We start from the raw sequence: 12,475 nt of genomic DNA on the forward strand, positions 1-12,475 counted from the left end.
CATATAGACCTCAATATCCGCTCCTCTTACACCTAGCTGGGCAAGGAATCCTTGACCCATCATGTCCTTTGCCTAGTTGGGCGGATAGGAAAGTCTTCTTTCCTAATGCTCCTAGGGATGCTAGCATGGGTGATAAGGAGGTTGTTGTTAAGAGTGGTGGTGAAGAAGAAGAAGAAGAAGAAGAAGAAGAAGAAGAAGAAGAAGAAGAAGAAGAAGAAGAAGAAGAAGAAGAAGAAGAAGAAGAAGAGGGAAGTGAGGAAGAAGAAGAAGAAGAAGAAGAAGAAGAAGAAGAAGAAGAAGAAGAAGAAGAAGAAGAAGAAGAAGAAGAAGAAGAAGAAAGCTCAAGTGATGATGGTGAAGCCTCCGGGTCTATGGAGGTAGATGATGATGACGATGCTAGTGAAGAAGTTCATGATGAGGATGATGATGGAAGCGATGTCGCCATGAGCGATGATTGAGGGATTAGACAAGCTTTTGGAGGATACCACTACCCATTGTGAGTTTCCTACCCCTCCTTTTAGATTTGTCTTTATAACTTTTTTAATTCAATCTTGATCATGAGTATTGAGTCCTAGCACCATATAGAGGACTCCCACCTCGGTCTCATTGAGGTGTCTTTTATTGTTCCCACATGAAAAATTCAAAATGACAAAAAAATTAGTTGTATGTAGCATTTTTATGCATGAACTCCCTCAATCTCATTTGGTTTGGGGAAATTCAAGCATAAACATTGGGAATTAATTTAAATTATGCTCTCCAACCAAACAAAAATTCATGCATCATATAGCATAGCTTAGTTTGCATTCACTTTTGTTCATATATCATATAGTTTGCATTTAGTATAGAAATCATGCATTTTCATATAGTTTGCATAATTTCCTATCGTATTAGCCATTGAGAACAATGCACATACTAGTGTGGGGATGGGAAATTCTAACATGACTTTTATAAAACAAAAATGATAAAAATTGAAAAATTTTGAAAAATACAAAAAAAAATGTTTTTTTATTTCATAAACATAAAAACTATAAAAATTTGAAAAATGCAAAAACCCAAAAACATGTTCATTTCCCTTATAGTTTAGAATTATATATATTGTATATACTTGTTTGTTTATCCTTTTTCACATTGATCGACTACGCCACATCCGAGACATGAGGATATTGAAGACCGCATGATATGATCTTCCAATCTCTTTTTTCCTCTTTATGTTACATATAAACAATGTGATTATGGGATTGCATTTAGATTATATGGCATACTAGTTGGTAGAAGCATATGCATTAGGTTGTATAAATGTTAGTTGAATCATGGCATATAGTTGCATTTAGGAAAAATTTTGTGAAAGCATCTATTTGGGAAACTTGACAAGTGTATATAGGCCATTGTAGATACTTTTTCTTCTTGAGACTTTGCTTGTTAGAATATTTGTAAACCACCGTAGGATGTGTCATGCTAGTATCCTTTTACCCATGGATTAAGGCCTAGTCAAGAGTACCTTGTGGTGTGATAACTCCTTAGCTACCGTTTATTCCAAGGTGACCCTTGAAACCATGCAACCATCTTCCATATTCTACCACACTTTGTCATAAAAAAGGGAATGGGCACAAAAATTGTTCAAATTTGAGTTCAAGAATTGAAATGAAAAGAAAAGAAAAATTTTGCAATTGCATCAAAAGAAAAGAGGAGTAACAAAAATGAAAACTCCTATGCTTCAAATATAAGGCACCCTCGTTACTAATTGGGGTGACTTTGAAAATGTTCAAAAAAGAAAATGCAAAAAAAAGTTGAAATTCTCAAGTATTGAAATGCCAAATATCAAAAGAAATGTCAAAAAGAAAGTGTTCTCAAAATGTCAAATGCCACAAATTGGGGGGAAAAACAACAACAAAAGCAAACTCCCATATGAAACTCAAATTCTATCGATCCCTTTATCCATCGAATCCACTTTTGTGCATGGTAGAGAGGGGACGACCCTTCTTCTTGTTTAGGCAAGAAGGGAATTCCACGATCCTCCAGTGTTTCTAACACCATAGGGAGACTACTCTTGACGAAAGCATTTAGCAATTGAGGACAAAGGTACCCTAACTTGACACAACTTGGAGGTGATTTATTAGTATCCTCCTAGGCTTAGTAACTTGAATAAATTGTATATATAATGGAATGTGTACCCTTAGATTGTTTCCCTTATAGATAATTTCCGCCACTTAGATGAGGAAAGTGGCTATTCATTTTTGTAGATGCATCCATTACTTGTTTTATGTGCTTTAATGATTGGATGTGTCGCCATTTTGGCAAGACCCACCTTGCCTTGCAAGAAGGCATCCTACCTCATGGTTGTCTTGTTGTGAGTTGAAGGGGCGGAGTGAGACCCGCTAATTGTCTCACATCGGCTATATTAGTAGGTTAGTTTAAATAAGGGTCCTAGCTTTTGTCACTTCTTTACTCGGATTGAGCAAAGGTTCGGTTTGGGGATGTTTGATGTGACTCATATTTGAGCACATTTAGTCCCTGAATCTACCTCGTTCCCATGTTTTTTAGTGCACAATTGGGTCATTTACTATCTTTAGTTTCCCACTTTGCATATTCTTTGAGGTTTTGTTTCCTTGGTAGGAGAGGAGTGCAAACCTTGCATTTTCATGGCAAATTGGAGCTAAATGGATCACAACTAATGACCAAGCATCAAGGAGAAGAAAATACTAGATGGCCTATGTAGATAATGAAGTAGATTGGGCAATAACGAAAGGATCCTTGCATCGTCAACAAGATCCCAGCGGATTGTTGAGGAACGAAGAGAAAAGAAGCTGTCTGACCCAGGATCCAAGCGGATCACAGACGATCCGAGCGTATCCCTCCACCACCATCTGAGCGTCCCGTGCTGAAGACGCTCGTCCTAAAGCAGGATGATCTGAGCGTCTCCCCTAACAATCCGCTCGGATCTTACTACAGGGAACCCGTGCCTATGCTGAAGACGCTTGTCCCGTGCCAAGACTAGCAAAACGGAGATGCTCATCTCCTTGGAGAGGAGCATTTCCTCAACTTTTCTTAAGGACTTAATAGTCATTTAAGCCCTTAGTAACCCTAATTTTTGTACCTAATCTTTAGTATAAATACCCATTTGTACTACTTAGATTAACAATCAAGTTATAATCAATTAGTAATCATTCCCTAATCTTGTAATCAACTCTTAATCTAGTCTTAATACAAATCTCAATACTTAATCTTTCCTTAATTTTTCTATTGTTCATCATTTATTTTGGGCAATTAGAAGATCATTTGGGTTTATTGGGAGATTGACAACCTTCCATCAATCATCAAGTACTTCTATTATTCTTTGCATTATTATTTTGGAATCTCCATAGGTATAATTCTCTTAATCCTTGCTTTAATTATTGTTAATCATATTCATTCATTCATCATGTTTTGTCTTGTTAATGTGACTGACAACCTTGTTAGCATGTTAAACTTGATAATGAGTAAGTAGTTTCTTTAGCTAGGGTTAATGGATAATTAGGGGTAACCAATATGGGGAATGATTCATGCTTAATCTAATATGTTCACATAATTTATTTGTTTGCTTGTTGTGATTCCAACTTATGCACATGTTATGTTTGATGAAATGCGAGCCTATGAATCCTTGCATTTTTTACCCATCACTTATCTTTTCAATGAGGCTTGTCAGACATAAACTAACTCGAGCCTCATTAGACCATGCATAATGTTGAATAGGAAGGATTAAGTCAACTTGTAGGTATTGTACAATCTAATCGATTCGGCTCCGGGACCTAAACCTTCTTAGGGATTGTAAGATATACACTAACTCGATCCCATCACAACAATAATTGCTTGCTTATAATTTGAGAACATGTTTGTATGATCAACTCCCATGAATCGCCTATGAACCCATGATACCCTAGTGCTTTTAATCAATTGCTTACACCTTCATTTTATTTACCTTGCTTTGTTTTTATTGTTAATTAGTTTTAATTGATCTCCTATCTCAACCCCAAATTGTGACACCCTAAGACACGACCATTTACTATTGAAAATCCTACATCAATACCCGTCCCTTGGGATCCGACCTTTACTTGCCTCTTTACTAAGAGTAGTTGGTGAAGTTATAAATATTGTTTTGGTTGGGTAACTTTTGACGACGAGTTTTAAACCTTCGAACCAGATATTCTGCGCTATTTTCCAGTAAAATCCTACCTAATTGAGATTTACAATTTAGTAGTACAATGATACCAAATAACAATATATACAGAATATTAAAAGTATATTCTAACATAAAAGATTGTAATGCTTGTCAAGGTATAATCAATGTATATGTACACAAGAAAAATGAGATATTCTGGCTATTTTCTAGTAATATCTTATCTAAGGGTTACAATTTAGTAACAAATATACCAAATAACAATATGTATAGACTATACAAAGATATATTTTAACATAAACTAACATTTCACCATCGCAAAAATTCAATATCCAACCAAAACAAAATCATGATTACATATACAACTATAATGCTTATTCCAATAACGCTAAGATTTGGGGGAGGGGTAGTCTCTCTTCAATCTATACAATGTTTGTTCCACCATGAAGTAACCTTTAAACAAGTAAATTTTTTCTGATTTTTTCTTTTACACTTTGATAACTTTCTATCTCATCACATTTTTGTATTTGATATAAAAATGTGAAATTAAATATAAAAAAAATGACAATAATAAGAATATATCACCCACTTTCTGATTGGCATTGTAAGGAAACACGTTTTTGAATATTAGCATCAATATCTTCTTTTGATTTTCTCTCTTGTTCCAAAATCATGGAATTTCTTGGTGATCTTTCATCTAACCATTCAATTATGTCTTTAAACACAATGTTAATGTTTTCAGGCAACTCTCCATATGTTAAAGCATGCCACATTCCTGGATACAACTTGAATGTCTTATCAGTGCTCAAAGCAGTGTCATATAACATCTTGCTTATACTTGGATCTGTCACTTTGTCATCTCCTCCATGAACTATTATGAAAGGTACTGTCACCTGATTTATTCATCATTTGAAACATCTATAAAATTATAAAGTAAGACATTTGGAAAATGAATTGATTTTGTGACATACAACTCATATTGTAATACAATTTGATTATTCTTTGCTATATTGTGTCAACATATCTCATCAGCAATCCAAACTATTGGTAAGGAATTTTAAAATATCGTCATACCTCATTTAATCTATCCTCGAGACCCATAGAAGCATTAAGGAGCTCACTGGCAGTCCTCAAACGAGGACGATCAGTGTACCAGTATGGATTAGATCTAACCTGTTATTATATTAAAATAAGGTTAGAGTCTAATACTACAATTACAACAAAAATAATAAGTTTAGTACCTCTGATATCAAACCTCTTATATAATGTATTGTACTTATGTTACATACAGAGTTGTGAGGAATGAACTGTATACCGGCAATATTTTTTTACTCGACATTAAACTACATTAATATTGCTTCCAAGGATCTTTGAGCAAATAATATACGGAGTGAAAAGTAATAAAGAAAAACAGTATTTCTAATTAAAAAGGAAAGAAAGTGAAATGAACCTCTTCTTTCTTAGCAGGATCTCTTACAGCAACATCAACTATGTCCTGGCCAGGAACTATCTTCCACGTGGGTAACACATTGGCAAGTTTTTCTAAAACTTTGATCACTAGTTCATTTGGTTTTAGTTCTTCAGCAATCTACCAAATGTTGTTCAACCTCAAATTACGGTGAGCTCATTCTAATAACATTAAACATTATATCCTCAAATAAAATTAATTTACCGGGTTATAGGGACATACGGAGTATAATTCATTCAAGTAACAAATTATCACATAGAGACTTTTCTACGGTGGATAGAGGTGCATAAAGAATTCTAATAACTAATAATTGAGTTATAAATTTTTTTTTGTTATAGGGCAAAAAGTACACAACAAAATGATACAATATCATGAAATATATATTTTTAATAGATGAAGGCTATGACATTTAACCTATGAAATATTATCAACAACATGATACCAATATAGTTAATTTGCTTCTTTATTACACATAATTGTATGGATTATTTTTTGTAAAAATAAGGGGTGCAGATGCACCAACTATACCACCTCCTAAGGAGCACTTATGCTAACATTGGATTTAAGATTCAGACTCTTAAAATAATATGCAATATATTTGAAAAACTTCATATAATTTATAGTAAAACCCGCCTTTTTCTAACTCAAATAGTATTCTGTTACATCTTTTATCGCGTATTCTTTACTTAATATTCTCACATGATATATACTTGTTGATATACATGCTAACATGTTCTTATTGATTGTATTCTGATATAATATAACTAAGAAAACTTCGAGTTACTATCCATTGACTATTGTGACATTTATTTTTAATGAATGAACAGGTTGAACACGGTGCCTACATGTGGTTTTGACGATTTAGCTAGCGAGTGTTATACTTGCAACGTTTGACCCTACACGTAGTTTAGTCTGATGTTTAGCATAATGTTTGTATTTTAATAAGAGATCGGGATCCCTTGTGTTCATAAATGTTGTATTTTGTATAAAAACTTTCTAACATTATGTTTTGGTTTTATGATTTAGTCACTTCGCGGTTTTTATTATTAAAGTTATCAAAATATCGCATTTTCCGCTTCACTGTTTGTGTTTTTTTATAAGGTTCACATTAATCTATTTCTAATTATAAGTAAATATTAAATGTCATATATTAATTAAATTATTTTTCATCATTTATAATAATAAAATATAGAAATAAACCTTGCGAAGCGTGAGATACTACCTAATGTGGAATATTCCTGACGGCGCAACACGTAAAGGTGGTTCTCCGGTAACTCAAGTCGGTTATGGTTCGGGTTAACGAGGATCGGGTCATATAATGTTTAGTCGGGTTGGTTAAGGTCGGGTTCGGGATATAACAAATAAGGATGTTATTAGTTATTAGTTTAGCTTATGGTCGGGCCGAGTCGGTTTTGGTTAATCCAAATTTTGGTTTCTATCGAGTCGAGTTTAAGCAGCTCGAGCTGAGTTAGCTTTTACCAACTTTAACAATATATATAATTTTGAAGAGCTGGACAACGGTTTGCACTCTAAACAAATTGAGTTATTTTCAAATATTAAAGAGTTCATTTCTTCGTATAAAGCCGTGTTATTTAAATCACTAGAATACTAATTTGGGTTATTGTGGGAGCTTGATTGTAATAGCTTGGTTTATGTAATTCCAGTAATACATTAACAACATGCATTTTACTCCAAAATGGTGACTGAAATAAACCTCATTAACCTTGTACAACTTTGCTCAAGCTAATTGCAACTTCCTTCTGTCTAAATCAAAGGTAACAGTTACTTTATCACACTTGCCGATGCACATTTTGCAACGTGAATATCTTTAGTTACACATTATTAAAAATTATAAAAATTTGATATTCTTATAGCATTTATAACGGTAAATCAAACAAGATCTCACATGAATATATTTTGTATTATAGATTAAGAGTAATATCAAAGATTCCCTACGACCATAAATAGTGCCAAAAAGCAAGTGTTACCTTTGGTTTGGATGCGAGGGAGTATTATCCAACTTCGATTCTTGACCATCCCAATTTGATCCCAACATCAACCATCCTTGTCGGGTTACACTATTTATTTCTCCATAGGACATGTACTCCCACTAAACCTTTTGTAATACTCTACTGAATCGAAGACGTTATTCGGGTGGGCTATTCCTTGAAGAGGTCCATTAATAGGCTTAAAAACTGACTAGTGCTTAAGGGGATTGAAATTACTACTCATATCAATAAAGTGCACTTTCTTTTCTATTTATCCATGGGAAAGAACTCCACAGTTAAGCGTGTTTAGCTTGTTTAGCTGAGAGTAGTCTTAGGATGGGTGACCTCCTGGAAAGGTTCCCGGGATGCGCATGAGTGAGGATAAAATGCGCTGTAAAGGACGCGTGTTGATATGTGAGTCATGTACATAGCCTGGTAAGCTACCGTTAGTGACCCCTCCCGACCCTAGGTTTGGGTCGGGGTGTTACACCTTTACCCTTAGCTGACTCCTTTAAACTCGCTGAATCTTCTCATACATCCCGGTCGCAAGTTTTATTACGTGAGTTCTTGCGCACCTTATGCTTTCAAGGCTTCAAGCCATTGAATTTAGTCACATCGTTAGGCATATATTTCGAATTGTGCAACAAGTCTCGTGAAACTAATTTTCAATATACACTCATTGGCTGCTACCTTACTCGTGTCACCTACATTGGCGTACAATGTTCCACTCTGACTCCTACAAACTATCACTTTAGCTCTTTTAACTGCGGAGTATTTTGCAAAAACTTACTTCAAAGACAACTTTATAGTTTTGAGCTTATCATCATATATCAATTTCTTTGTTAAACTTGGGTTTGAATTAAACATTTGTTATCTCCCAGCCTGCCCTACTGGGGGTGCAAATTCCAATCACTTTTTCTAAGAATTGGTACAACTTTACCTTTGGCCAATTAAGGAGTACCAGAACTTGAGCAATGAAATACTCCCTCTAATTCACAATAAACCTCCTATTTTATTTTAGCACAAAAATTAAGGAAACACACTACCCATCATATAATTAAATTCGGACCACACAAATACACTACCCCACCATACAATTAAATTTGGATCACATAAACACTTACCAAAAAAAGAAATAGAGAGGTTATTGTGAATAACCGAAAAAGGAAATAGGGAGGTTTATTGTGAATTGGAGGGAGTAGTTGTTATTGATGGAAATTCTCTCACATTAAAAAAAAAAAAAAAAAGAAAAAAAGCAATAAACAATATTGTGTTGTAGGTAGGAAGTATTTCATGTTAATATTTGAAAACGCTGTTATCTCCCACGTAGCCCTATTGGGGGTACAAATTTGAATCACTTTTTTACATCACAAATTCTCATTGAAGACATATTCGTCACAAGCTGAAGACGGATACTATTTTACCTCACAATGTACCCACTTTTTCTCTTTCTGCAACACTATTCATGTGGTCCCCTTTCTCCACTAACCCATTTTGTTACCATTTTATCTCACAAAATATCCGTCACAAATGGTAACCCGTCACAAGGGAGACCAATTGTTTTTACATATTTGGTACAACTTTACCTTTGGTCAATTAAGGAGTACCAGAACTAGAGTAATGAAATACTCCCTTCGGATAATTGTTTTCTATTCATTTCTCTAATATATGTGAGGAGTATTTTATAAAAATGGGAAAAAAATAGGTATCCGGAGAGAGTAGTTGTTATTGATAGAAATACCCTCACATTAAAAAAAAAAAAAAATTGTGTTGTAGGGAGGAAGTATTTTATGTCAATATTTGAAGCCAAAATTATGTTGTGGAATGTGGATACAACATTATTTGAGCATGTTATGACAAGGGCAATATTGAATTCATGTTTAATATTTTATTTACTACATAAAACTGAAGTTTTTTCCCACGGATAGAAATATTTGTCAAGAAAAGTTTCGTACACAACATTAAAGAGCAGAGAAATAACCTCATAAAGGCAAATGAAATATGCAGCCTCAAGAAACAAAAATGTGGAAGAAACTGGAAAATATGCAGGGGGTTTGAGCAAGGGACACACCTTACACATTGGTGCCACCAACACGACGCCATTCCAAAATTCGGGCATCTTTCTATGCAAAAGTAGGACAACTGCTCCTCCCATTGATTCGCCTAGCATAAATCTCTTATGACCCTTATTTTCCTGTCTTTCTGGTACAGTTTTTTACGTTATAAATACTTCTCACTTATTATAGAAAATGTAATACATACAATACAAATTTGTATTTTGAACCTAGTGTTTTATTTTGAGACTTTATAATATATACTTGTTTTTGAACTTGGAAATATATTATTACCCGAATTTCATGTGTTATTCTCATAAAAACATCGGAACAATTAAAGAAAACACATAAATAACAACATATGTACAAGTAAATGATATAAGAAGCAAGATAGTCTCTTAAAAGGTAGTGATGATCCTCTGTCCCATTTAGTGTCTCATTGTGTGTGACACACCACTTAGCTTCTAACATATCAACAAGTTAATATATATATATATATATATATAGAGAGAGAAAGGATCAAGTGAGTCCACCCAAATTCATTGAGTCCATAAGTCCTCTTAAGAGCCATTGAAAAGATAGGATGGAGGGTTGAGATTCAAGGGGAAAAGGGAGGGATTAATGCTAAATGGAGGGGATTGAAGCTAATTTAATCACTTTCCCTCACTACCTCACTAATCAACCACTAATTTTACTATATAACATTTATTTTCCACTCACTTCTCTCTCATCTCACACAATTATCATTCATCTCATCTCTCTAAAAATCAAAAAAATTCAATTCCTCTCAAAAATCCAATAAAAATCAAAAACCAAATAATTTAAAAAAAATCAAAAAAAATAAGTTCCCCCTCATTCAATCCTCTCAGTCATCACCGACCACCACCACAACACACCACCCACACACTCGCCACCTCAACATCACCGTCACCACCCACCGCCACCTCTCTTTCCAGATCCACCACAACCACCCCACAACTGCCGCCACCACCAACTCGCACTACTGCCGCCACCACCCTTCTACTGCCGACAACCACCACAACTTCACGACCACCAACTAGCAGCCCAACCACCTCCCTGCCTTTCACCAACCGACCACCCCTACTCGCCATTCTCGCAAGTCACAACCCGACACCACCATATCTCCACTCTTTTTTGCAGATCTGGGCCGCACTGACCATGCACCACCACGCCGCTCTCACCACGCACCACCACGCACCACCACGCCGCATAGTGCCGCCCACCCCCTTCTCATCTCTTTATTTTTGTGTGCAGATTTATAGAGTTTAGTGTTTGTGTTTGTTTGCTCTGACCATTGCGTTTAGTGTTTATAGAGATTTATTGTGTTTGTCGTTTGTTTGCTCGTTTTGTATTTATATTTCTTTCTTTGTTTTTTTTTTTTAAAAATTGTTGTTTGTTGTTTAACGTGTAAATCTAAAAAAAAAACACAATTTATTAAAGTTACATTCATCTTTCAAATTTACACTCGTATTTTATTAAATCTACATTCGTAGATCTAATAAATATATAGTAGTTTAAATCTACTTTTATTTTTAGATCTATAAAATAGATATTTAGTCTTTTTAAGATCTGTTTTTGTTAATTGTTGGTGTTATTGTTATTGTTCCAGATTTATACTCGTATTTTTTTACATTTACACTTGTATTTCTTTACATTTACACTCATATTTCTTTACATTTACACGCATTTCTCAGATTTATACTCACAATTTTTTACATTGACACTCATATTTCTTAACATTTACACTCATATTTCTTTACATTTACACTCGTAAATCTTAACATTTACACTTGTATTTGTGTACATTTACACTCATATTTCTTAACATTTACACTCATATTTCTTTACATTTACACTCATAAATCTTAACATTTACACTTGTGTTTGTGTACATTTACACTCATATTTCTTAACATTTACACTCATATTTCTTTACATTTACACTCATAAATCTTAACATTTACACTTGTGTTTGTGTACATTTGCACTCATATTTCTTAACATTTACACTCATATTTCTTTACATTTACACTCATATATCTGAACATTTACACTCGTTTAATTTATATATATTTGGACTCATATTTTCGTGGATATGATTTGGTGGTGGAGGACGGCGTTGGTGGTGTTTGTTGGGAGTTGGACTAAATTTTAATAGTAAAAGGACCAAAGTTACACTTATAAAGGACCAAAGTCACACTCAAAGGACCAAATTTACACTCTTAAATCTTCAAATACACTCTTAAAATGTCACATTTACACTCGTAAAACATCACATTTACACTTGTAAAAATGTTAAAATTATGTAAATTCAAAATTTCCGTCACAAAAAAATCAAATTTACACTCTAAAAATGTTACATTTACACTCGTAAAACATCACATTTACACTTGTAAAATGTTAAAATTATATAAATTCAAAATTTCCGTCACAAAAAATCAAAGTTACACTCTTAAAATGTCACATTTACACTCGTAAAACATCACATTTACACTTGTAAAATGTTAAAATTATGTAAATTCAAAATTTCCGTCACAAAAAATCAAATTTACACTCTAAAAATGTTACATTTACACTCGTAAAACATCACATTTACACTTGTAAAATGTTAAAATTATATAAATTCAAAATTTCCATCACAAAAAAGCAAATTTACACTCTTAAAATGTTACATTTACACTCGTAAAACATCACATTTACACTTGTAGAATGTTAAAATTATATAAATTCAAAATTTCCGTCACAAAAAAACAAATTTACACTCTTAAAATGTTACATTTACACTCGTAAA

At 33.8% G+C, this 12,475-nt stretch overlaps 1 protein-coding gene and 1 long non-coding RNA gene across 2 annotated transcripts in view; one reads left to right on the forward strand and one right to left on the reverse strand.

Moving 5' to 3' along the window:
• Nucleotides 1–4,442: 4,442 nt before the first annotated feature.
• The window catches only part of LOC141611948 (caffeoylshikimate esterase-like), a 42,226-nt gene continuing 34,193 nt past the window's right edge, over nucleotides 4,443–12,475 (reverse strand). The window contains exons 4-7 of the mRNA XM_074430612.1: nucleotides 9,681–9,811; nucleotides 5,604–5,741; nucleotides 5,228–5,326; nucleotides 4,443–5,046 (exon numbers count right to left, since the gene is read on the reverse strand). Of these exons, the coding sequence (XP_074286713.1) occupies nucleotides 4,735–5,046; nucleotides 5,228–5,326; nucleotides 5,604–5,741; nucleotides 9,681–9,811 (680 nt within the window). The 3' untranslated portion in view covers nucleotides 4,443–4,734. The remainder of the gene's footprint in view (nucleotides 5,047–5,227; nucleotides 5,327–5,603; nucleotides 5,742–9,680; nucleotides 9,812–12,475) is intronic.
• LOC141611949 (uncharacterized) lies at nucleotides 4,559–6,637 on the forward strand. The gene is made up of 4 exons (XR_012528924.1): nucleotides 4,559–4,616; nucleotides 4,896–5,036; nucleotides 5,621–5,685; nucleotides 6,449–6,637. It is a non-coding gene; the product is annotated as an uncharacterized LOC141611949 (long non-coding RNA).

This window comes from Silene latifolia, chromosome 11, assembly GCF_048544455.1.
Source record: "Silene latifolia isolate original U9 population chromosome 11, ASM4854445v1, whole genome shotgun sequence".
In the NCBI taxonomy this organism is placed as follows: Eukaryota; Viridiplantae; Streptophyta; class Magnoliopsida; order Caryophyllales; family Caryophyllaceae; genus Silene; species Silene latifolia.